Raw genomic sequence first — 26,682 nt, forward strand, 5'->3', positions numbered from 1 at the left:
AATACAAAATACAAATCATTGCTCCGTATCGTTTTCTCATTGCTAATTGCGTCGAACGACACAGCGACGATCACCAGCTGGTCTCCTGGAAATTCGACGGCGGCATGCTCGCCTCGAGAGTCGTGGCCGAGCTGCCCGACGATTTTTATCCCACGGACATGCAGTGCCACTCGCGTCCCGTGCAGCCGGGCTCGGGCGCGCTGAAAAAGCTCTCGCAGGACGTCCTACTCATCACCACCGACGACGGTATTGTTTTCACTATCCGAATTACTTTTCGAAGTGGAATATTTTATTTTTAATTATCTAATCGATGCGGTTCTTTATTCTCCCCACGGAACACAGGAAGATATCACTTGGTGAGTAAAACGGGCAAAATCGAGAAATCCGTGTCGGCTCACGCGGGGGCGACGATTTGCGGCAAATGGAGCTACGACGGCACGGCTCTGCTAACTGGTCAGTATGGGGCAACGATTACGATATTATTTATTTATCCAGCTGTGCGAGGCCTTTATTCGTGACTACTTTTTTTTTTAAATTACAGCCGGTGAAGACGGTTTGCTGAAGGTATGGTCGCGCAGCGGCATGTTACGCTCGACGGTGGTGAGAGGCAACCAGCCGGTGCTGGCCGCCGCTTGGAGCCCCGACAATTCCATGATTCTGTACGCCCAGGGCCCGTTTCTGCTCATCCAATCTTTGACGTCGACTTCGAAGCCTTTAAAAGTACGTAATTATCGTATTGCCTGACCTTTGAGGACAAAGTGATAGATCAGTCCGACACATTTTTAACTTTTTACGTTAATAATAAAATTACACACTGAAAAAAATCTTATGGGTAGATCCAGAAAAAATGGACATCTGAAAATCAGAAAAAGATATTTTGTTGCTAAAGCAGAAGAATTTTTAAAAGTTAGCAGCAAAATATAACCCAATAATTTTGATATTTTTTTTTAGTGTACAATAAGAAAATATTATACGATAAAATGAATTAGACTTCCGGTAAAATATGCATGATTGTTTCTATTTTTTAAGGTAAAGATCGGTCAACGTGTCTCGATAAAATTTCGTGCTACAAGTTTTTCAGAAAATGAACGTTTTGTCATCTAGTCAGACGATAAATGTTCAATTCTAGACTATAATTAAAACGTTGTGACACAAAAATGTTTTTAAAAATATACAATATTCTTATCAATTGTTCAACAATAATTTATCATATTTTTGGAAAATTTTTAATTCTTTATCTAGTAAAATGACTCCTAAATATAAGTAATAATTAGATACTTGTTGAAAGTCAATTAGCAATATATTTTGTATAAAATTCGACTACGGAGCGGTAGTGGCTCTGAATTCAGCTGAGTCGCAGTTGCTCCGTTTGCTCCGTTTTTTTCGGGGTCGCTTTTACTCCGAATTTTACGAAATGGCTCCGTTTGCTCCGATTTTTCGAAGTCTCTTTTACTCCAAATAATTCGGAGTCGTAGTTGCTCCAAATTTGGCTGAACCGCAATTGCTCCGAATTTTTCGAAAAAGCGATTTCTCCGTTTTTTCGGAGTCGCTTTTGCTCCGAATAATTTGGAGTCGTAATTGTACAGTATGTATGGTCTGACGACTCCAAAAAATATATGAATCTTCAGTAGTATAGTGGTCAGTATCCCCGCCTGTCACGCGGGAGACCGGGGTTCGATTCCCCGCTGGAGAGATTTTTTTGTCGTTTATTTTCACATTTTACCTAGTTTTGGCGTTTCTAACGCCTAGAGCGACGACAGCCACGATTAAGAGCTCTTTACCCGGTCGCTTGGTATATCCGAGACGAGATGTCAACAAGATTTTAGTCCATCGTTACGCTATGGGGTTTCTCTCCGACACATGAACTGAGAAGACTAAATTGCTTTTAGTTACAAAATTACCTATAGATAGCGCATCTAGTACCCGCAAGTAGCAATATAAAGAAAAAATTGTATATTAGACTTCGACGACTTGTATATTCTCGTACCGATATTGTATATTAGGCTTCGACGACTATATCATATATGGTTTTTTGCATAGTAGATGAGCATTTGCATGGATAGATGATTTCGCTTCATTAATTTGAATTCAACAGAGGTAAATCTAATACGACAATTAATTGTAAAACCGAACTTTCGCGTAGGACACGCTAAATAACGAGATACTTTTGTAAGTTCAATAGATCTCTGTGATAGGTAGTAGCGTGCGAAATGTATTTTTATAATTTAATTTTTCCCACTCTAACTTAAAATACGCAACTTTGCCGCTAATTTTAGGCTCTCGTATAAATAGTATCTCAAACTGGTGCAGATATGGTTTTTTAACAAAACTCGTTACAGCACTCGCCTTCGGCTCGTGCTATAATCCCTCGTTTTGCTAAAAAACCATATGTGCACCCGTTGAGAAATATACTATTTCATTATCGGTTGTACAGAAAAGCAATCCAACGAACTGCATGCGCTTACTTCACCATGAGTAAGAAAATAGAATTCACTAGCCTCGAATGACGATTGAAACAAATTTGCCTCGACAAAACAGCATTTCACAATTGTTTAAATAGAATTAGGTAGCGGTGACTTTTGCTCGCAGTCGTATTTTATTTTACGCAGATCGCGCGCTTATCCACGCTACTACGGCGGCAACCGCGTGGCGCCACATACTGCAGACGATGTGTTCGTTATCCACGCCGCTCGGCGATTTTCGAGACAACATGACAAGTCGTACGCGAGCCTCGTATTCGTGTACACATTCAGCAGATTGCACACCGCGCAGATTTTCTAATTAACGGTGCATAAATCCAATCTTACCGATACAAAATGACCTACTCGAGCTCGTGGGAGGAATTCGAAAAGGTCGCCGAACGCCTGTACTTGCAGAATCCGATGAAGGTAAATAAATGCTAAAAGTGACAGTGCAAGTGATTTTTTACACCCGCTGCTTTTGATGAATTAAATTTTCAACATTTTTTTTTTTGTCGTTTATTTAGACGAGGTACACGATGAAGTACTGCCATCAAAAAGGAGTTCTCGACTTCAAGATCACCGACGACAAAACGGTAAGCATACCCGCTTTATTTGGAGCATAACCTAAACTGCTTTGCACATCTTTGCAAGCATAATAAGTTTGTTTTATTTGTCATAACATATTTGTAATCTTTTAAATGTATCATTTGGGTTTTATAGTGTCTACAATACAAGACTGAAGTTGCCCAAGACGTGAAGAAAATGGAAAAGTTTATTAAAAACTTGATGCGACACATGGCATCCAAAGACAACTAAAGTGTCAATTTGTAAATAAAGTGTAAATAAAGTGTAATTTTGTACATAAAAAACTGATGATCATCCATTTTTTGTGCAAAGAAAAGTTGTGTCGCTGTAATGCTTCTTCTGATGTGTAAACACTTTTCTAATATCCTACTTGAAAGTTGAATCTGTGTCATGTTAGAAGTTTGTTACCAATACGATGAAGTCATTTTACATCCAGTATGTATCAATTAGGATCTTCATAGAAGATATTGCATAGAACATCCATTGTAGATAGATCTCTTTCTACAGATAAATTGTCACAAAAGAATACTTTCAATTCGATAGATGTAAAATTAGAATAGAGAAAAATGTATACTTTTGCAAGAAAATTTATGTGTCAATTATAAACAATGGCTCTGTACAATACTTCAGCCTATTTTGTTGAATATTTCACAAAGTTTATAGCGATGCTAAATGCCTTTGAGAATATTTTTTTTTTATAAATTGTGGAACATGTTAAAACTTCTGATATTTCAGGAAAATATTGTTAGTTTTTTTGTCATTAGATTTTTTGTTGTGGTATATTGTTATTTATTTATTATAAATTTCATTAAAAATTACTTGATGTATCACCAAGTCATTATGTATTAATAATGTACTTGCTATGATAATCATAGCAACATCTTGAAATCATTTAATAGAACAATTTGTTTTTAGAAATTCTCTTATGAGAATAAGTTGAAAACAAATAAAAAATATTTATAAGCTTAACATTTTGGAAATTTTATTTATCAAATCTCCAAACAACAAATTGACATTAAAAATTGGGATGTTTATTGGATTAATACGTATTGAAAGTCAAAAGCTTTAGTAGAAATTGAATAAATGTACTTGTGCATTCTAATTTAACATATTTGAATAACTTTTTGTGCGAGTATGATTTTTTTTCAAGTTATACAACTTTAATGATATATGAGAATCCCAAAAATTAAAGAACCTACTAATTCCTTTGTAGTTACGTAATTACTTGTAGATGGCACATCTATTACCCGCAAGTGCCAAGATGAAGAAAAATATCAATAAATTTAGAAAATAGAATAGACTCCGTATTTACATACATGTCTAAATATCTGTATAACTTATTTCAAAGGTCTCCTTTACTACAAAATATTTTACAACGGAAGGTAGCCAAAAATCCCAAGTAAATGTTCCGAATCTTTCTCACAGTGGCAGGGACACGACGGCCTGATAATCGCCGTGAGCTGGAATCAATTTCACGGTCTCATCGTCTCGGGCGGCGAGGACTGCCGCTACAAGCTCTGGGACCCGAGCGGAAATCTTCTTTACACCAGCATGGGCGGCGATCACCCGGTGACCTCGGTCAGCTGGTGCTTCTCCGGCAGTCACTTCGCCGTCGGCTCGTTCAACACGTTGAAGCTCTGCGACAAAGTTGGCGTGAGTTCGTAATGCCGCTCGAAAGAAATCTTAATTAATCAGGGGAATCGATCTGTGATTGTTTTTTTCTTTTTTTCGGTGTTATCGCGTAGTGGTCGCATTCGACGGAAAAACTTCAAGCCGGCAGCATTTACAGTATCGCCTGGTCGAACGACGGCACTCAGGTGGTATTGGCCTGCAGCAACGGCAGTATCCTCGTCGCTCACACGATCCAGAAGTAAGAAAAGCCATTTTTCATTGTAATATATTTTAATCACTGTAGTACACTGTTCGAAACAATTTTAAGTTTAATCTAGATTCAATGTTAAATCATAAATTGCAAATGAAAGTAATCGATACTGGATTTCATCTGAGGTACTCTCTCGTGAGATCCAATTTGTCATCACTGGTTTATTTATTTATTTATTTTTCTTTCAAACTGCAAAAAACATTCGTGCAAAAGCAACACACAATATACAATTGCCAATCATCATTTCTTCTCGCAATTTCAGCATGCTTAATCTTTGCAATCTTTGTGGATTGTTCTATCGTGCTTCAAAAAATTTGCCTTGTGTCCAAATTTTTTCTCGCATTTGTCGCACGAGTAGTCTTTGCGACCATCGTGAACTAGCTTTTGGTGCAAAAGTAAAGTAAATTTTCGTCCAAATTTCTTCTCGCACTTGTCACATCCGAAATCTTTGCGACCTTCATGGACTATTTTTTGGTGTCTTCTAAAATTGCTTAAATCCCCATATTTTTTCTCGCATTTGTCACATGAGTAATCTTTGCGACCGCCGTGGACTGTCATTTGGTGCCTTACCAAATCCGATTTTTGTCCAAATTTCTTTTCGCAATTATAACATACATAATCTTTGCGGCCTTCGTGGACTATTCGTTGGTGGAAAAGCAAATGTGATATTCGTCCATATTTCTTCTCACAATTATCGCACGCTAAATCTTTTCGACGTTCGTGAATTGTCTTGTGGTGATTTACCAAATCCGATTTTCGTCCAAATTTTTTTTCGCAATTGTAACATACATAATCTTTGCGACCGCCGTGGACTGTCATTTGGTGCAAAAGTAAAGTCGATTTTCGTCCAAATTTCTTCTCGCACTTGTCACATCCGAAATCTTTACGACCTTCGTGTATTATCTGTTGATGCTTTGTGAAATTGCTTCTATCCCCAAATTTTTTTTCGCATTTGTCGCACGCAAAATCTCTTCGTCCTTCGTGTACTGTTTTTTGGTGGAGGCGTAAATGATTTTTTTGTCCAAATTTCTTCTCGCACAGCTCGCATGCGAAATCTTTTCGACCCTCGTGGATTATGTTTTGATGTCTGACCAAATCTTGTTTGATTCCAAATCTCTTTTCACACTTGTCGCATGCATAATTTTTCTGACCTTTGTGAACTAACTTTTGGTGGGAAAGCAGATTCGGTTTTTGTGTAAATTTCTTTTCGCACTTATCGCATGCATAATCTTTACGACCTTCGTGTACTGTCTTTTGGTGCTGAAACAAATGTATTTTTTGACCAAATTTCTTCTCGCATTTGCCGCATGGGTAATCTCTGCGACCCTCGTGTATTTTCGTTTGATGCCTAATCAATGGCATTTTTTGTGTAAATTTCTTTTCGCACTTGTCACATGCGTAATATTCACGACTTTCGTGGACCATCCTTTGGTGCTTTAATAAATCCGATTTTTGTCCAAATTTCTTTTCGCAATTGTCGCATGGATAATCTTTGCGACATTCGTGTACTATTTTTTGGTGGTCAATCAAATGCGATTTTTGTCCAAATTTCTTCTCGCACTTGTCGCATAGGTAATCTCTGCGACCTTCGTGTACTATCTTTTGGTGTTTCAACAGAACTGATTTATATCCAAATTTTCTTTCGCACTTACCGCATGCAAAGTCTTTTCGATTTTCGTGAACTGCCCTTTGATGCTTTAGCAGATCCGATTTTTGTCTAAATTTCTTTTCACAAATGCTGCATATGTAATCTTTGCGACCTTCATGGCCTTTTTTTTGGTGTCCGATCAAATCCGATTTTAATCCAAATTTTTTCGTGCGATTATCACATGAGTATTCTTTATAGCCATCATGGACTGTTTTTATATGCAAGAGCAAATTATGTTTACTGCCGAATCTTTTGGCGCACCTTTCACATAAATAATCTTTAAAAACTTCGTGGAATATTTTTTTGTGCTTGATTAAAGTTGATTTATTCTCGAATTTCTTTTCGCACTTTTTGCACGTCAAATTTTCGCGATCTTTATGAACTAGTTTTTGGTGCGTAAATAAACTCGATTTTTTCACAAATGTCTTCTCGCATTGGTCGCATGAAAAATCTTTGCGGCCTTTGTGTACTGATATTTGGTGTCTACTCAAATGACTTCGGAACTCAAATTTCTGTTCGCATTTGTCACATGCGAAATTTTTTTGTCCATTGTGAATTGTGTCTCGGTGTGTTATCAAGCTCGATTCCAGTGTAAATTCATCCTGACAAATGTCACAGATGTGTTGTTTGTCGTTCGAAACAACGACGTCGGGTTCACTTGAGACAACTTCTTCTGATTTCTTAATTTTATCCATTTTCGTGACTAAATTAAACGTTGGATTCTTTCTATTTAGTACTACGGACGACGAGTATAATTTATCTTTTGGTATGGCTTGTTTCATCGGGAAAGACAAAATTGAAACTAATTTGTTTTCAATGTAAACATGATCAGTTATGTATCAGTCATGAATTATAATTTTATTATTTACATCTAAGGTACTTATTTACTATTTATAAATTATTCTAGTAAGAATTTTCGTACCTTCTAAAATTAAGTACTTGCAAATAGAATAAAACTTCAGGGGGACAAAAAGCTCACATAAATATATCTCCTGAATAGATCTTTATACACATGTATAATAAAATATTTTAATATTCATGCCAAAATTTGCCGCCCCCACACCAAGGCATGATGGGCGTGCTCTGTAACTAGCCTTTGAGGTGCTTTCACATGAGATCTACGTTGAAAATTAATTTGTCAGCATCGGTTTATTTATTTATTTTTTTTTATACTCAAACTGGAAAAAAACATTCATGCAAAAGCAAACACAGACATTACTTTTACATCAATCTCAATCCAAATAATGTAGAAAGCTCGAGTACAAGAATTACGAGGCCACCCTGATCAAGCGCAAAGCCATCAGAATCCAGGAGCTGGGCACGGACATCGACGAGACGCTGGACATCGGCGACCGGGTCGTGCAGATGGAGTTCGGCTTCGAGCATCTGGTCGCCGTCACCCCCAGCCAGTGCCACGTCTACTCCGTCAAGAACTGGAACACGCCGATCATATTCGAGCTGAAGAACGGCTCGGTCTCGGCCGTCGTGCTGTCCAATAAGTGAGTGCGTGCCCAATTAGAAAAATTTTGCATTGTCGTATTTTTACTCTTTTTTTTCTTCTTCTTCTTCGCAGGCACTTTTTGCTGATCGAGTGGAGCGCGATCACCCTGTACAATTATCAGGGCAGACAGGTCGGCGTGCCCAAGTGGAAGGGCCAAACGATGGAGCCTCTGTACGCGCCCAGCGTCTCGGTCTGCTCGGACACGATCGTCGTTCGCGACCAGAGCAATTACAAACGTACGCAGAACAATCGATGACGATCGTTTTTGAATGAAAAATAAGAAAATTTTTTCTCTCGAAAATTAGTACTGCACGTGCTCGAGATAACGCCGAAGAAGCCGATAACGGAGGGCCAGCCCTACACTCACGGCCAGGAAGTATTGGCGCTGGCGCTGAACTACGTGGGCGAGGTGGCCGATCGTCAGCTGGCCTTGATCGACGCCAATCGAGATCTGTTTCTCATCTCGATCCGAGCCACGGGCTTCGGTCGAGTTTGTAAAATCGGTAAGCTCTCTCGCTCTCTCACGTATAATACATCCCCGATGGAAAAAAATCGTTCAAGGAAAAGTAAAAGTAGCAACTCAAATCATCGTATTAAATTGTAAAATGTAATAAAATGTAAAAAAATGTAAAGGCAGCATAAAATCACATTTTTTTTACACTTTATTACACTTTTTGCTGTCTTCACTTGCTGCGGTCAATTCGATCACATGCGGGCTTGACTGGAATTTTTAACTCATAAGTAAAAATTGTAACATTTAAAATTATTGTTATGGAATTTTGTTTTCTCGCACTTTTTTACTTTCTCCATATAACTGTAATCAGCTTGAATTCATAGGGTTTTCATCTCTCTAATTATAGGTAAACAAATGTAATAAACTGTAATAAAAAGTATAAAAGTGTAGAAAAACGTATCACACGTCCGAAATCGTTAGTAATCTTACAATTTTTTACACTTTTTTACTTTTTATAACAGTCCACAACATTATTATACACTGAGAAAAAAAATTCATCGATTCAATGAAAATTTAATTGAATACAATCTATGAAATAATTTCATTGAAATAATGAATTTTTATTTCATCCAACAAAATATTTAATTGTTTTTACCAACGTTTCATGAAACTTTCGTTAAACAATCTCATATTTTGTTGGATGAAATAAAAATTCATTATTTCAATGAAATTATTTCATAGATTGTATTCAATTAAATTTTCATTGAATCGATGAATTTTTTTTCTCGGTGTGCGCTTTATTTAAAAAAAAATTCAGACATTCAAGATTCGTTTCTCGTTTTTCCATCGATCTACGTGTGTATAGCCGTGATGGCCCAGAACATAGCCTGGGCGACGGACGCCAACGTGCTCGCGGGCATGCTCGACTCCACCCTATCGGTCTGGCTCTGCCCGAGCTGCGTGCACTACAGCGATCGCAAGATCATACGCAAGACTCGGCTGGATCGCGACAACGCCGAGTACGGCAAGCACGCGACCATCGTGGGGGCCCAGCAGGGCCAGGTGAGGGTGCGCCGGGGCGACGGCGCCCTCGTCTCGGGCTCGTTCTATCGGTTCTTCGGCCAGCTGCATGGCCACGTGCTCCGCGGCAAATGGGAGGAGGCCATCTCGCTGTGTCGCCTCGTCCAGGACAACGAGACCCTGTGGACGTGCATGGCCGTGATGGCCATCGACGGCAAGCAGCTGAGCATCGCCGAGGAGGCCTGCGCCGCTATCTCGCGCTACGACAAGGTCGACTACATACGCTACATCAAGGCGATACCCGGCGAGATGGAGCGACTGGCGGAGATGGCCCTGTTGGCCGGGGATCTGCTCGCGGCCGAGGGTATACTGCTGCAGAACGGATTGGTGCCCGAGGCCATCAGGATCAACGTGGAGATGTACAACTGGGGCAGAGCTCTGAAGCTGGCCATAAAGCACAAGAAGCTGCTGTCGGAGGTGCTCGAGGCGAGGAAGCGTTACCTCGAGGCGCTGGACAAGAAGGAGGTCAATCAGAGCTTTCTGGCTGTGCAAGCCAACATAGCCAAGGCCCACGCGGCCAAGAGAGTAAGATTTTATAGCTTTTCTTTTTTTTTTTTTTTCAAGTTCAAGATGTAATTTTCATTTATAAATTTTTTTGAAGGAGGCTAGAGAGAAGGAAAAGCTCGAGCGCGAGAAGGCCAAGGGCGGCGGCGGCGACGGCGACAAAGCCGAGACCAATCCGCCGCCGGCCGAGAGAAGCTCCAGACGGGAGAAGAGCTCGAGGGAGGAAAAAATCATCGACAGCGAGAGAGCCGCTGTTAGCAAGGAGGAGAGGGTCAGCAGCGGCGAGAAAACCGACAACAAGTCGGAAAAGGAGAGAACGACGAAGAAGGAGAGAGCAGCGCGAGACAAGAAAGGTGAAGCGAGCAAGAAGCCAACGAACAATCATCACGACGCAGAGCCGACCAGACGCAAATCCGTCACACCCGAAGATTGAGAGAAAGGGAGAGAAATTATACAAAAGTCATGTGTGTTTGTGTGTGTATATAAAAATTTATATATATAGAACATATATACAGTTACAAGTTGTAATATGTACAAGTAAGAGACGCAAATGTAAATAATACACTATTAGTCGAACGATATCCGATGAGTCTTATTTCGGATTTGACATTTTAAAATACGCTACACATGGTCACGAGTATAAAATAAAAAATTCACCATCACAATTACACACGATCGTGGGGGGGCGTCGTCGATCAATTCTGGCGCTCCGCGCGTCTCGCGCGTCTTCTCTCTATCTCGTCGTCGCGCACCCAGCGCGTGTGCAGCGCACTGATGAACGTAATCAGCAGGGAGAAAAATACGTAGTAGAGCGTCCAAGTCTCGCCCTCCTCCAAACTCTGCCCGAACGAGGACTTGTTCACTCGGTCGACGTTGTAGTGGCCCATCAGTATGTTGTCGTGATCGGCCTCCGCCATGAAGCTCTCGCGGAGCCGATCGGCCGTCGTCTCCGCGGGCTCCTGGTACACCCGCGAGAGGTTGATCGTGTTGTTCATTTTGACTGCTTTTCGTATGGCACGTTGACGGCTCGCGATCTATCGACCGACTGACCGATTCAGGCGTTGCTCGCTGTTTACACGCGTATTTATTTATATGAATTTTCGAGGATATTGTGGTTGCGCATGCTCGGGATTGTAATGAATAAAATTTAAACTTATAAATTAGTACTCTCTTTATTTACATTTATCAACACTCGGCGTCGTTTATTTGTCAAATGGTACATATATTTCGGAGCTTCCAACACCTCAAGATTTTTTATTTCGCTCGGCTTAAGAGAATTAAAAGATCGTTGAGTAAGCGTTAGCACTTTGTTTCAAAGATCGTCAATGGTTAAGAATCGTGGAATTTTATTACGTATATGTTACATTTTTCTGAGTTGAAAAAATGTAATAAATATCGTAAGAAAATACTCGTATTGTATTGGCAAATAATATGTGGCCTGACACATAAAAATCTTTCTTCAACTACAAGAATGTATAATACTTTTCATGACTTACAAAATAGATATCTTAAGTTTATCGTCCTGTAGAAAATATAGCTTCGTTCTTCGATACGTTACAACAACAACAATAATAAAAAAACCGAAGAAGTAAGGAAATCACAGAAAAAACAGTCTCACGATCAAGACCAGAATGAATATCACGAGCGTGACGCAGACTATCATCAAGCCGATCGTTATCGCGTAGGTGGACTTTTCGGGATCCCAGTGGGGCTCGGTTTTGCATTTGGCCGACAAGTCGCTCTGTAATAATCGAAGCGAACGAGATTAAAAATGTCAGAAAATAAAGTTATAAAACTCTCTCGTGTATAACTCACCCATCCGCCTCGTATCAGTATCCAGGGCGCGATGTACTCCTCGATGACGTTCTCCATGGCCTCGTAGATGGCGTCGAGAAAGTCCGGATTGCCCTGCCTGACGCAGTCGCAGGCCAGTCCGCCGGCCACCGCGTAGATCGCCACGATCTTGGACCAGTTGCAGCCGCCCGCGCGCTGCATGAGCTCGCGCACCACGTCGCCCAGGGCGTCCCCGACTCGCTGCTTGCTGGTGAATTGGACGCAGCCGATCTGTCGGCCGACGCGGTCGTACAGCTCCGGATACATCTTCTCGAGCTCGGCGCCGAGAGCGGCGAGCTCGGGGACCATCTGGTGGGCGGACCATATGGTCGAGGCCGAGTGGCCGTTGCCCGTGGCGGCCGAGGCGGCCGCTGTGTGATTGGACTCGACCACGAGCTTGGACGAGGTCGTGCGTCGCAGGCCGATCTTGCGCGTCAGCAGGCCCGAGCGCTTCAGCCGATTGCGCACGTAGTACTTGCACAGAGCGACGCCCTGTGTGGAGACACATTACTATCATTATTATTTTTCTCGATTCGATCGATCTCAGAGTTGAATGAACACTCGACCGCGACGATCGATTCGAGCGTGTAAAAAACGAGTTATACCGTGGGCATAAAAAAGGAGAAGAAGAAGGAACCGACCGACTCGCGCGCGAAGAGCATAAATTCACAGCCGAACGTTAATTTATATTTAATACTTGAAAAAGGAGATGTGTGCACCGCGCGACGACCTCGATTAACTCTTTCGGAATATACGTGGGCAAATCCACGGAACTTGGTCGCTTTTGTGATACTGTGGGACAGTTTTATATTAACTTATACGATTGCCGCTAACGCAATTAGAAGAACTTCAATATAATATTTTGGGTTGATAAAAGTACTTAGAACTTTTACTGATTTTGACGAGAAATTTAGACAACATTTATTGGTTTAAATTAACTTATGAAATGGTTTCTACGTTGATTACTTTTGATAAAAACTTATTTTTACTATCGATCACGCTTCTTTTAGCGATAATAATTAGTCGGTCAGCAAGTTCATCACAATCTTTCACTTTTGCATAAGTTTAATAAATTTAGGATCACGATATTATAACGTAAGGTTTATCAAAAATTTAATAGCTTATTAAGGTGGCTAGTCAGTAATCACAACAATAGTGTAGCGAGACGTATATGTCTGTCTCTTTCTCGCATTAGGCAGGCAACCGCTCGCACTATTCGAAATCAATGATTTTGCGCACATTTTGTTTAATTACTTTTTGGTTACTTCGATAAGGGGTAATTTTTAACATACTAATCGAAAGGTAGTGACTAGAAGCATAACATACTCGTTTTTGGTTAAGATCTGTTGTTTAATAAAAAAGTTATGGCGTAAAATGTATGAAATTATGGTGGCCTCTCATAAGAGCCTATGTTAAATTTGCTATTTTCAACGGCTTCGTTCTCAAAAATTAGTTCGATAACCCATGCTGAAATTTCTACAGCATATCAAGGGCACTTTAAATGACATTTCTGCAAAGTTTCATAAACATCTGTTGTCAACCCATTTTACTGACTAGCCTCCTTCAATCATCACGCCATTCACAGCTCAAAATAGGATGTGAAAAAGAGATTTGAAAAGAATCAATCATTTCAGCAGCATATTTATTGCAATTTTGTACTTGAGTATCTATGAATATTAACAATTGTCAATCATCATTTCTTCTCGCAATTGTATCGCCTTGGTGTATTTTCTTTTGGCGCAGGAGTGAATGTCCCTTTCGTCAGAATTTTTTCTCGCTTTTGTCGCATGCGGAATCTTTGCAACCTTCGTGGACTATTGTTAGGTGCAAGAGTAAATTTGATTTAACTACAAATGTCATATTGCATTACGTGCATGTGTAATCTTTGCGACCCTCGTGTATTGTCCTTTGGTGCTTAATCAAATGTGCCTTTTGTCCAAATTTTTTTTCGCATTGATCGCATGCAAAATCTTTGCGACCTTCGTGGATGATCGTTTGATGCCTGGACACTGCTGATTTAGTTCTAAATTTTTTCTCGCACTTGTCGCACGCATAATTTTTCTGATCTTCATGGATAGTCCTTTGGTGGCTGACCAAACCCGGTTTATATCTAAATTTCTTCTCGCACTTGTCACACGAGTAATCTTTGCAACCGTCATGTACTGCCCTTGTGTGGGTTAGCAAATTGGATTTTACTGCAAATTTCTTCTCGCACTTGTCGCATGCATAATCTTTACGACCTTCATGGACTATTTCTTGATGTCTGATCAAATTTGACCTGTGTCCAAATTTCTTCTCACACTTATCGCATGAGTAATCTTTGCGACCCTCATGGACCGTTGATGTGTGCAAGAGCAAATCTGTTTTTAGCCAAAATTTTTGCTCACACTCGTCGCATGTGAAATCTTTTCGACCTTCGTGTATTATCTTTTTGTGCCTGGACAAATCTGATTTTCGTCCAAATTTCTTCACGCACTTGTCGCACGCGTAATCTTTCCGACCTTCGTGGACAGTCTTTTGGTGCAAAAGATAATTAAATTTATTTCCAAATACTGTCTTGCAATTGTCGCAAGGGTAATCTTTGCGACCGTCGTGTAATGTCTTTCGGTGTGAAAGTAAAATCCATTTGTATGCAAAAGTTTTATCGCATTTGTCACATACAAAATCTCTGCGACCCTCATGGACTGTTTTTTGGTGATTGCGCCAGTTCTGTTTATGCCCAAATTTCTTCTCGCATTTGTCACAAGCGTAATCTTTGCGACCTTCATGGACTACCTTTTGGTGCATCAACAAATCTGATTTTCTTCCAAATTTCTTCTCACACTTATCACAAGCATAATCTTTGCGACCATCGTGGACTGTCTTTTGGTGCAAAAGCAAATGCAGTTTACGTCCAAATTTCTTTTCGCACTTGTCGCATTCATAATCTTTCTGACCTTCATGGACTGTCCTTTGGTGACTGAGTAAATTACAGTGATGTCCAAATTTCTTCTCGCACTTGTCACATGTGTAATCTTTGCGATCTTCGTGGACTGTCTCTTGATGCTGAATCAAACTCCATTTTCTTCCAAATTTCTTTTCGCACTTTTCGCATGCATAATCTTTGCGACCGTCATGTACTGCCTTTATGTGCAAGAGCAAATTTTTTTTGCGATCAAATCTTTTCGCGCAGATTTCACATAAGTAATCTTTGAAAACTTCGTGGAATATTTTTTCGTGCCTAAGTAAAGTGGATTTGTTCTCAAATTTTTTCTCGCACTTGTTGCATGTGAAATCTTTGTTATTTTTGTGGACCAATTTTTGGTGCGTAAATAAACTCGATTTTTTCACAAATTTCTTCTCGCACTGGTCACATGCTGAATTTTTAGGGCCTTTGTGCACTGATATGTGGTGTCTACTCAAATGACTTCGGAACTCGAATTTCTGATCGCACTTGTCACATTTATAATTTTTTTGATAATTGTGAGTTGTGTCGCGGTGTGCCATCATACTTGATTCTAGTGTAAATGCCTCATGACAAATGTCACAGATGTATTGTTTGTCGTCCGAAACAACGACGTGGGGTTCACTTGAGTTATCTTTTGAGACAACTTTTTCTGATTTCTTAATTTCATCCATTTTGACGTCTAAATTAAACGATGGATCTTTCTATTTAGTACTACGGAAATTGAACGAGTATAATTTATCTTTTGGTATTATGCCTTGTTTCATCGGGAAAGACAAATTGAAACTAATTTGTTTTTAATGTAAATATGATCAGTTACGTATCAGTCATCAATTATAATCGTATTGTTTACAACCAAGGTACCTAATTGTCTGTTAATATAAGTTATTCTAGCAATATTTGTAACGGTTTAAAATTTTAACTCGGTAACAATTTCTTCAAGGAATATTTGGAAAATTTTAAAATTAAGTACTTTCAAATAAATTTCCGACAGACAAAATCGAGATCACATAAAAACATCCCTTGAATAGATCCTTATACACACGTATAATAAAATATTTCAATGTTCATACCGAACAATGTAGCCCCCGCGCCGAAACCTGCCATTGACTACAACGTACTTAATAATAATTATATTCTCAATGATAATTTTCATAAAAAGTTTCCTAATAACTAAGTGAATAAAATATTCCAAGACACTTGCCGTGCCTATATTCCGTTGCGCAACATCGATGGAAGCATATAGAAATATTGCAGTATCACAAAAGCGTCCACGTTCAGTGGATTCACCCATATACCAATTCGATAAGAACGTTTTTTTTTCTTTTTACACTCCAATGTCACTTTTGTGCGCTCTCGAGGCCGCGCGCGAGTGGGTGTATTATATTATTACATTATTACAATTATAAATAGAAACTGACCTCCTGGACGATCGTGTCGACGTTGGATGTCTTCCAGCCGATCGTGCACGAGATCTTGCGACTGACGGCGTCGCCGACGTTGCTCAGCCGTCTGCGCGCGCTGTCGATATTGAGAAAGCTGCCGCGTCTATTGCCACCGTCGCCGTTGTTGCCGCTCGTCGTCGGGGTGTCGTACAACAACGACTCGTGCCTGAAATTGTCCTCGACGATGCGCTGGGTAAGCCGATAGGGCGTCATCTCGCCGCTATCCTTGCCCGCCGCCGAGCTCGCCGAGGCCAGGATCGAGGTCGTGCTCGACGTCGAGTCGTTGCGATCGCGTTGCTGACGTTGCGACGGCGACGGTGTGGTGGGCGAGGGCGAGCCGCCGCTCGGCGAGATCACGTTGATGCGAGGTGGCGACGGCGTGACGTTCATCATCATCTGCGAGGATTGGCGACGCGACGACAGCACGACGCCCTCCTGCACGTCGATCAGAGACATCGTGCTGCGGCGTCGGGAGCTCCTTTTTTTGGGGGTGATCGTAGGGAAATAAAGAGAAATTTTGAGTACTTTATTTTTTTGAGTAATTGTTGTTATCATAATTTTGTACTGTGAATTTAAAAGATATAGAGTCACCTACCCAGTAAATGAAAGGTTTCAAAAAAGTTTACTTAAATTTAGCTCAAATAAACGTTTTTAATAAATCGAAGGTTATTATTCAAATGGATTATAATAGTAAATGTCTTTCTCTAGTAAATAGAATTTTTGCAGAATGTTTACTTTCAACTTTCATTAATAAAAAAAAGGGAAAAATACACGATGTACCAGTAAATGAAACCATTTTCAGAGTCATTTAATTAATGATAATGTATTCAGAAAGTTGTTAAAAACTATTGAAATATTTAGTATTAATGCTCAATTATATTATAAAATTTCACTACCGATGAATTAGTTCAGTATAATTAAATTATATTAATTTATAAATAAAGTTTCATTCGATGGTGCGTTTTCAATCACTGGGGAGGTGACTGTACTTAAAAGTTTTTTATGAAAGAATAATTTTTGTTCTGAATTTCTGACTATTTTTTTGATTACTATGAACATAATGATTTTTCCCGTTCTAATTTTTTAAAATATATAAAATGTTGATATGGTAGACGCTACACGTATGCGTAAAATGCACAAGCCTTTTCTTCAAAAGCCATCGTTCAATGCCAGATAAGCCAGGCGATTGAATTAAAATTCATTGCTCTACATATATCGCCAGACGTATCGTAAATTTGTCTAAACGCGCTTTTCGTTCTTATAAGGCCGACGGAACCAAAACGTGCTGCGAAAAAGATGCGAGTAACAAGTAGAAAAATAAATACAAATAATAAGTAGAAAAAATATATAGCGACAACAAAGTATCGTAACTACTGCACACAGACGCGCGGCGTGACGCTAATATTTTATGTTAATCGTCGTTTTTATTACTGTACACGAGTTATTATTGTATTTATACCTAGCGCTGTTTAACGTGCGCTCGCACACACGCGGTAATTCTCTTATTATAAACGGTCTCATGCATCGAGTGTGTGTTACGGCGCGTAAAAAATACGTCGGAAACACATATTTTCCTTTTTTTTTCCTACCGTTATTGGCAATAAGCTCGACGGTACGGTAATGGATACAATAAACCACAACAACGTCGAGCTTTAATGCTCATTGGTAATGAAAATTGGAAAGAAAACAAAGTTTTGAACAAAATAAAAAGACAAAAAATATCGCGGGCCGAGTATCGATGAACAAAAGATCGGCAAAATACCTTGATTACAGCGACTTGTCTCGTCGAAAGGGACACTTTAAACTACACAGAAACATTTTAACTCGCCATAAATGAACTTGATAACAGAGACACAATCACGAGTGCACAGTAGTCGAATAAGCACACACACGCACAATATTATATATCCTATACACAACATATAAATCAATCGAGCACAAAGAGCAATTTTCCAACGATCCGCTCGTTTAATTTTCAAACAATATATATGATACACGCATGTGTATATTTATATACGTATGTATTTAGCCTCGCGTCGATCGCGCGGATCGATGCGCATTTAAACGAGTTGACAGTTGGCGCGCGACTGCGGACAGGTATTACATATAGGAAGCGATCGCCGCAGCAGCAGCAGCAGCAGCAGAAGCAGTCAAAGCCACACACGCACTTACATATATTGCATACACACGTACACGAACGAGCTCTCCGATCGCATTGCCCCGCGCGTACGACTCATGCACGTTGCCGCCGCCGCCGACTTGCAACCTAATAACGCAAACGCGAAAAAAAACAGGAGAGATAGAGAGAAATTACATCGCGAGTCGTGTTGGATAATTTGGTTGGCATATATTCTTTGTTTTTTTTTTTTTTTTTGAATGACACACACGGCGTGCACTTTTGATACAAGTATAGCCGCGACCTTACCTGCGTGCGAGGGACATCTTCTCTAACGCCTGTCCCATACTAATTCGCTCGAGCTCGATGAACCTCGGCCAACGAGCCCGCGTCTCGCTGCTGCTGCTGCTGCTGCTATCGTCGATTATTATCGATCGGCCCCTGCGCGGCTGATAACGATATAATAAATATTCTTTCCTCTTTCTCTCTCACACACACACACAATTTTTTTTCCTTCCTACTTTTCGCTAATAATTATTAATCGATCCATAACAAATATTATCTAACGCGCGCGTGCCGAAGAACATCTGTCGCATATGTGTGTGGTGTGCGGTGGGCGCGCGCGAGCGCGATAATACTTTGCAGGATTACGTATTACTCGGAAAAATGAGGTCGAAAATTTCTTCGTGTCCTATACTGTATGACGTTATATTGCGAACCAACGTCATCGAAAAACCATATTATCGCCGATGTTGATACTTGTATTCTCTCTCTCTCTCTCTCTCTTGCTTTTCTTTATCGAGTGCCCGCGAAAAGTGAGTAAGAGTTCTAAAAAAAAAAAAGAAGAAGCATAAGAAAATTACAAAGCCGCGATGACGACGACGACGGTCAAAGCACCTCGCGATATCGTAACGCGTATTGTCGCGCGTATATACACGTCGTCGACGATGATAAATTTCTTCTTCGTCGTTTTTTTTCATTACTTTAATTTTTTTTTAACGCTGCATTTTATGAATTCCTCGTCGCTGTGTGTGTGTTACGCGTCCCCGGAAATATCAAAGCGCGTATACGATCGTGTGTGTGAATTTTCAAATTCCGCAGCGCGACGCAGTAATGCAACCGCGAGCTACGAGAGAGAGAGAAGAGTATGAAAAAAAAGAGCGACTTTTTTCCCCGCAATTGTCAATTGACTCGCGAGACGAGTACATCACATTCAGAACGGGAAAAAAGATGTACGCGAGGAGATGAGTGAGTGATCGACGTCGTTCTAATCGCCTTCGCATGTACGCATGGATACGTGTGCTTCTCTTGTCATTTTTTTACTCGGCACCTCTCTTTTCTTTTTTCCTTTTTTTGCGACGAGTGCCGCCGATCGTTGACGATCGTGTCGTTGCGCGCGACGTCGATACGCTGTTTAGCAAAAAAATTCGCTCGTATACGATAGTCAGTATGATACGCGAGGCCAACGATTTTCGAATTTTTGGATGCTCGCGGGAGATTTTCGATAAGTCGATCCGTATAATCCGTCACAGCCGGCCACGACTGGGATGATATGAAGAAATATTACAATAATCATCCTCGAGAACGTTGGATCTTTTCTGGGACAAGGGCGGTAATTTACTCCGTTTACGGAAACTATAACGCGTGTCTAATTAATTGATCGTTTACGCAGCGAGCGAAGTGCATTGTAATAGATCCGCGCGACCGCAAGATGCATTGCAAAATCGCGAGAATATCGTGACGGTTCGATCGACTGTAATACAGAGCGGTCGTATTAGACGACTTATTCGATGGACTTACGTGATAAGGTAAACAAAATTAGTCTCTGTGTATCAGCGCTCAGCTATACGAGTTTATAGTCATCGAGCAGAAGAGTTGGAAAAAAGTTCGATTGATTGAAAATAATGATCTTTACCGTGCGAGTAACAAGCGTCGATGATCCATTTCCAACAAAAACAGAAAAAAAACACCGTGTGTCCCTTATTCAATCCGTCACGATGGTCGACGTCGTCCGAGCTCTGGGGCTTGTGGTACGTGTGCGGGTGTGGCCTTCGAGAATCAATGAAATTGAAACAAACAAAAAAAACAGAAGTTGAATCTATAGATGCATTTACGCGTATAACGACGCTAGGATGATAGATATCTGCAAATTTTTACGATACTTACGCGTGCGAGCGGCCGAGGAGACGATAAGTCAATAGTAAACAAAATTCGGACGATTTCTCGTTACCACCGACACGGGACATCTGTTGGTTCGGTCGTGAAATGAGAAAAATGAAAAGCATGGCCCAAATAGTATATAGCTATTTCTTCGCGTCGTTATACGTATGGCAAGACAATATAATGGATTCCTGAATGGGAAGAAATAAATGATGAAGTAGTTTTCTTAAACTCGATTGTATTAACGAGGATTATGATTTTTAATAGCTCTATAATTATGTAATATCTGTGATAATGACAATGATATTATAGTAGCGTACATTATGTTGGCAAATAATCAGACAACAACTTTTGTTTGAAGAAGCAGCTTCAGTACATAATCGGCGATGCAATTGTTGTTTTTTATAATAATTGTATATATTTTGTACAAATAAAAAGCTCGAAGCTTTCATTCAAGTATTTCCAATTCTTCTCGTATTTTTCTCTTCTCAGTTGATTTTCTCATTCTAATCAGTTTAATTTTCGTTTATTTTTTCATCCGATATAGATATAAATTGATAATACAAGATTTATGTATGATTCGTAACTCCTATAAATTTTTTATAGTCACATATATTGCCTTGATGCAAAATATCGACTGATTTCGTTCAATTTGTCTTTCATCAGTATAAATATAAACCAGTTAAAACTGTGTACAGTATTTCTCCGTTTTTTTGCTACTCAATTAAGACTTCACTAAAGAAACAATACTGCCATCTATTAATTGATTATAATGAATTGGAGTATTACAGAAACGTTACAAAAATCATTTTGAAATATTCTATAATTCTTTTGATCAAGCTATTAGTTATTAATAGCACATATAATAGCATATATTTAGAAAACATTTTTTGGTTTAAATTAAATTATTAAATGGCTGATGGTTGCATGAACAACTACAGAAACCAAATAGCCAAAAAATGATTAGAAATCGTACATTAATTAGTAGTACGCGAAATCTGAAAACACACCACATCGATAAAGTACAAAGGTGCAATAATAATTGAACGTCCGAAGTTCAGGTAATACATAATTATTTCAGCGTAATTTTTATTGAAATATTAGTATAACATATTATGTACTAATATGTATACATATTTACAATTGTCAATCATCATTACTTTTCGCAATTGTGCCATGCTTAATCTAGGCGACCTTCGTGTATTGCCTTTTTGTGTAAAAGCAAAGTCCATTTATATCCAAATTTCTTCTCACACTTATCGCATCCGTAATCTTTGCGACCTTCATGGACTATTTTTTGGTGTCTTCTAAAATTGCTTAAATCCCCATATTTTTTCTCGCATTTGTCACATGAGTAATCTTTGCGACCGCCGTGGACTGCCATTTGGTGCCTTACCAAATCCGATTTTTGTCCAAATTTCTTTTCACAATTATAACATACATAATCTTTGCGGCCTTCGTGGACTGTTCGTTGGTGGAAAAGCAAATGCGACATTCGTCCATATTTCTTCTCACAATTATCGCACGCTAAATCTTTTCGACGTTCGTGAATTGTCCTCTGGTGATTTACGAAATCCGATTTTTGTCCAAATTTCTTTTCGCAATTGTAACATACATAATCTTTGCGGCCTTCGTGGACTGTTTGTTGGTGTAAAAGTAATTTCGATTTTTTCCCAAATTTCTTCTCACAATTGTCACATGCGTAATTTTTCCGACCTTCATGGATTGTTCTTTTGTGAAAAAGCAAAGATGACTTATGTGTAAATTTCTTCTCGCATTCGTCGCATGCGTAATCTTTGCAGCGCTTGTGTACTGTTTTTTGGTGGGAGAGCATGGAAGATATTTGTCCAAATTTTTCCTCGCATTTATTGCACGCGTAATCTTTTTGACCTTCGTGGACTATTTTTTGGTGATTGAGCAAATGTGATTTCCTTCCAAATTTATTCTCGCACTTGTCGCATTCGTAATTTTTCTGACCCTCATGGACTGTTATTTGGTGAATACGCAAGTTCTGTTTATGCCCAAACTTCTTCTCACACTTATCGCATCCGTAATCTTTCTGACCTTCATGGACTATTCTTTGGTGTTTTCTAAAATTGCTTCGATCCCCAAATTTTTTCTCGCATTCGTCACATGAGTAATCTTTGCAACCGCCGTGTACTGTCTTTTGGTGGGAAAGTAGATTCGGTTTATGCCCAAACTTCTTCTCGCACTTATCGCATGCGTAATTTTTGCAACCTTCGTGTACTGTCTCTTGGTGCCGAAACAAATGTGTTTTTTGTCCAAATTTCTTTTCGCAATTGTCGCATGGATAATCTTTGCGACCTTCGTGTACTATCTTTTGGTGGTCAATCAAATGCGATTTTTGTCCAAATTTCTTCTCGCATTTGTCGCATGCAAAATCTTTACGACCCTCGTGGACTGTCTTTCGGTGCAAAAGCAAATGCTGTTTTCGTACAAATTTCTTCTCGCACTTATCGCATGGGTAATCGCGGCGACTTTCGAGAACTGTCTTTTGATGGCACAACAAACCTGGTTTTTGTGTATTTACCTTTTCACACTTATTACTTGCGAAACCTTTCAGAACTTCATTGACTGTTTTTTGGTGTCTGATCAAATCCGATTTTAATCCAAATTTTTTCGCGCGATTATCACATGAATATTCTTTATAGCCATCATGAACTGCTTTTTGGTGCTTAATCAAATTCGGTGTTGATCTAAATTTCTTCTCATTCTGATCAGAAGTGAAATCTTTGCATCCCTCATGAACTGTTTTTATATGCAAGAGCAAATTATGTTTACTTCCGAATCTTTTGGCGCACTTTTCACACAAATAATCTTTAAAAACTTCGTGGAATATCTTATTGTGTTTGAGTAAAGTTGATTTACTTTCAAATTTCTTTTCGCACTTTTTGCACGTCAAATTTTCGCGATCTTTATGAACTAATTTTTGGTGCGTAAATAAACTCGATTTTTTCACAAATTTCTTCTCACACTGGTCGCATGAAAAATCTTTGCGGCTCTTGTGTACTAATATTTGGTGTCTACTCAAATGACTTCGGAACTCGAATTTCTCGTCACACTGATCACATACGTACTTGTTTTGTCCATTGTGAATTGTGTTTCGGTGCGTTATCATGCTCGATTCCAGTGTAAATTCCTCATGACAAATGTCACAAACGTGTCGTTTGTCGTCAAAGAAAACAATGTCGTGTTCACTTGAATTATCTTTAGGGACAAGGTTCTCGGATTTCTTCTCACTTTTATCCATTTCTTTGCCTAAATTGAATAATTTAGTTAGTTTTTATTTATTACAATGGAAATTGAATAAGTAAAGTTTATCTTTCGATGTTATTACGTGTTTCACCAGGAAGGACAACGTTCAAACTAATTTGTTTTTAATGTAAACATGATAAGTTATGTATTAGTCTTCAATTATAATATTATTATTTACAATTAAGGCACCGAATTTATCTGTTCATATTCATTATTCTTACGACATTTGAAACAATTTAAAACGATAAATTAGTGACGATTTTTTCGAGTAATTTTTAGCTTAACGAAACGAAGTACTCCAAAAAAAACCCCACAGACAACATTGAGTTCACGTGAAAAAAATCGATTAAATAAATTCTTACACACATGTATAATGAAAAATGTAGATACTTATTCCAAAATTTGCCACCCCCACACCATGTCGTTATTTGCGTGCTCCATAATCCGCCACTGATGAGGACCCTTCGAATCTCGGTCAATTGACTTTACATACCGATTTTTGTCGCGAAGGATATCCCATTGCCGTGACAGTTTCATTCAACAGACCATAATAATGGTTACTAAGGACTCAAAAAGCCACGAGCGCAAAGAATTGTCACTACCTTGTCTCCATTTATTTTCGAGTATAGCCGTGACGGATAAAAGAGAAATGTTTTGTAGGTGTATGTGGCGAAGGAAGAAAACATGACGTAATCTCAGGCCGCGAGAGTCGGAGCACACGCGGGTGTTCGAATGCATCGCATTTGTGTTGCAATTAGATATACCCAATTACTCGACGCATGTGTAATGCATTTTATAATGTTTATATTCGTGTATTTATATGCGCCGTTCGTCTGTACGCCTAAATGCAAGGAGCACACAGTTTCACGCCATTTAATTCCCGAGCAAATTCTACATCGATATGCACTATAACATTTTCAAGTGTCAGTACAAAATTTTCGACGATATCGAAACAAATTACAAAATTCTGTCCGTCGGGAGAATCCTGTAGGAACGGCGACTTCGTGTTAATTGTGTAGATCATCGCGTGGCTCGCGCGGAGACTCGCAGCGGGCTGAATTTCGACTTTGCTATAGAATTGCGTTCGGATTTAAGGAGGCTAGTCAGTAAAATGGGTCGACAACAGATGTTTATGAAACTTTGCAGAAATGTCATTTAAAGTGCCCTTGATATGCTGTAGAAATTTCAGCATGGGTTCGAACTAATTTTTGAAAACGAAGCCGTTGAAAATAGCAAATTTAACATGGGCTCTTATGGGAGGCCATCATATTTTCATACATTTTATGCCATAACTTTTTTGTTAAACAACAGATCTTAACTAAAAACGAGTATGTTATGCTTCAAGTCACTACCTTTCGATTCGTGTATTAAAAATTACCCCTTATCGAACTAACTAATGAGTAATTAAACAAAATGTGCGCAAAATCATTGATTTTGAATAGTGCGAACGGTTGCCTGTCTAATGCGAGAAAGAGACAGACATATACGCCTCGCTGTACTATTGTTATGATTACTGACTAGCCACCTTAAAAGGTCTGAATCTATATAGATTATATGGATGACAATCTAATAAGAGTACAACGTTCGTTTGAATTTTATGCGTACAAAAAAATAAGATGTTTTTGAACTAGCTGTGTAGTTGTGTTGAGGCAATCTGAAATTCAAATGTCCGTAAATTATTCTTATTTTTAAAAAAAACAAGAGGTCTAGGGGTCTCACATCATTACCCAACGTCTATAAAAAAAAACAATAGTCAATTAACACTTGCCCCATTCAAAGTTGCAGACGAGCCATAAAATAACTATCAGCTAAGCATCACTAAATAAATAAAATAAATGCACGAAGTGTAGTAATTAGCAATAGTATGGTTAAAAAATGAAGCACCTGCACAAAAGTGAAAGAAGGTGTATAATAACAGTTGATAACCCGAAGTTCAAAAAAGACACAATCATATTGATACAATTTTTATTTCAATTTTGAAAAAGCTTACACTCGTACATCCATAAAAGTTTCTTTATAAATTTATAATTGTTCAGAAAAATCAATATTTTTCATTTTTTTCACTGATGGGTTATAAGCTATTAAAAGAGGAAGGACAACATATAAACAGACGAATCCGTCTCTTATTTGTAAGCAGTACAAACGTAAACAATTTTGACATCGACCCGTGATACGCAGCAAAACAAATTGATACAAGCGTGTAGGGTTCTACTCGGAGAGAAAAATGTTTCCGAAGCGCTACGCATGGACATATTTCGTACTACGCTTCATGTAATATTTCCATGCGTATTGCGTACCCCTGGTATTTGCACGGCACAAGATCTTGGGATTGACCGCGTGCGTTACCCCCGCCACTGCTGCTGCTGCCGAAAAACGTAGCGGCACAATCATGCAGTCGCATGCTCGAGCATGTAGTTGCTGTACGCTTTTCGGCGGCAGCAACAGCGGCGGCGGTAACACACGCGGTCAATCCCAAGATCTTGGGCCGTGCAAATTCCAGGGGTACGCATGGAAATATTATATGAAGCGTAGTACGGAATATGTCCGCGCGTTACATTATATTTTTCTGAAAAACTATAATAGGAATAAGGAGAAATTATAATGGGCTTTTTACATATCGTCACGAAGTAGCCACTTTACCCAAGAATTTATTTGCCTGCGTAGCATAAGCGCGCGCCCGTATATACTCTACGTATTAAAGTTTATTAATACACCTGCTTCTAATTAGTTCACACTTTAGTGAAATAATAAATAAATAATATTACAATAAAACCCAAATACTCCTCTTTACA

General features: G+C 39.3%; 3 protein-coding genes and 1 non-coding gene across 5 annotated transcripts in view; 3 read left to right on the top strand and 1 right to left on the bottom strand.

Annotated features, from left to right (window-relative positions):
• Positions 1-10,697, top strand: part of LOC106649422 (intraflagellar transport protein 80 homolog) — an 11,043-nt gene extending 346 nt beyond the window's left edge. The window contains exons 2-11 of the mRNA XM_014366820.1: positions 65-246; positions 343-453; positions 542-720; positions 4,473-4,700; positions 4,793-4,917; positions 7,828-8,076; positions 8,151-8,314; positions 8,384-8,581; positions 9,398-10,137; positions 10,214-10,697. Coding sequence (XP_014222306.1) covers positions 65-246; positions 343-453; positions 542-720; positions 4,473-4,700; positions 4,793-4,917; positions 7,828-8,076; positions 8,151-8,314; positions 8,384-8,581; positions 9,398-10,137; positions 10,214-10,549 — 2,512 coding nt within the window. The 3' untranslated portion in view covers positions 10,550-10,697. The remainder of the gene's footprint in view (positions 1-64; positions 247-342; positions 454-541; positions 721-4,472; positions 4,701-4,792; positions 4,918-7,827; positions 8,077-8,150; positions 8,315-8,383; positions 8,582-9,397; positions 10,138-10,213) is intronic.
• Trnad-guc lies at positions 1,622-1,693 on the top strand. Its single transcript has one exon. It is a non-coding gene; the product is annotated as a tRNA-Asp (tRNA).
• Positions 2,406-3,950, top strand: LOC106649424 (signal recognition particle 9 kDa protein-like). Its single transcript, XM_014366823.2, has 3 exons — positions 2,406-2,888; positions 2,987-3,055; positions 3,183-3,950. The coding sequence occupies exons 1-3, from the start codon at positions 2,817-2,819 to the stop codon at positions 3,276-3,278; spliced, it is 237 nt and encodes a 78-aa protein (XP_014222309.1). The 5' UTR covers positions 2,406-2,816; the 3' UTR covers positions 3,279-3,950.
• On the bottom strand, positions 10,586-20,947 carry LOC106649423. 2 transcript variants are annotated; one of them, XM_014366821.2, is made up of 5 exons: positions 20,621-20,947; positions 20,370-20,503; positions 16,315-16,816; positions 11,932-12,441; positions 10,586-11,857 (listed from the first exon to the last, which is right to left on the bottom strand). In XM_014366821.2, the coding sequence occupies exons 2-5, from the start codon at positions 20,396-20,398 to the stop codon at positions 11,714-11,716; spliced, it is 1,185 nt and encodes a 394-aa protein (XP_014222307.1). In that variant the 5' UTR covers positions 20,399-20,503; positions 20,621-20,947; the 3' UTR covers positions 10,586-11,713. The 2 variants fall into 2 exon arrangements, with proteins under 2 accessions (XP_014222307.1, XP_014222308.1); XM_014366822.1 differs by lacking the exons at positions 20,370-20,503; positions 20,621-20,947 and adding an exon at positions 18,101-18,407.
• Between the last annotated feature and the right edge of the window lie 5,735 nt (positions 20,948-26,682).

Source organism: Trichogramma pretiosum, unplaced genomic scaffold (assembly GCF_000599845.2).
Source record: "Trichogramma pretiosum strain Unisexual culture from Peru unplaced genomic scaffold, Tpre_2.0 scaffold23, whole genome shotgun sequence".
NCBI lineage: Eukaryota > Metazoa > Arthropoda > Insecta > Hymenoptera > Trichogrammatidae > Trichogramma > Trichogramma pretiosum.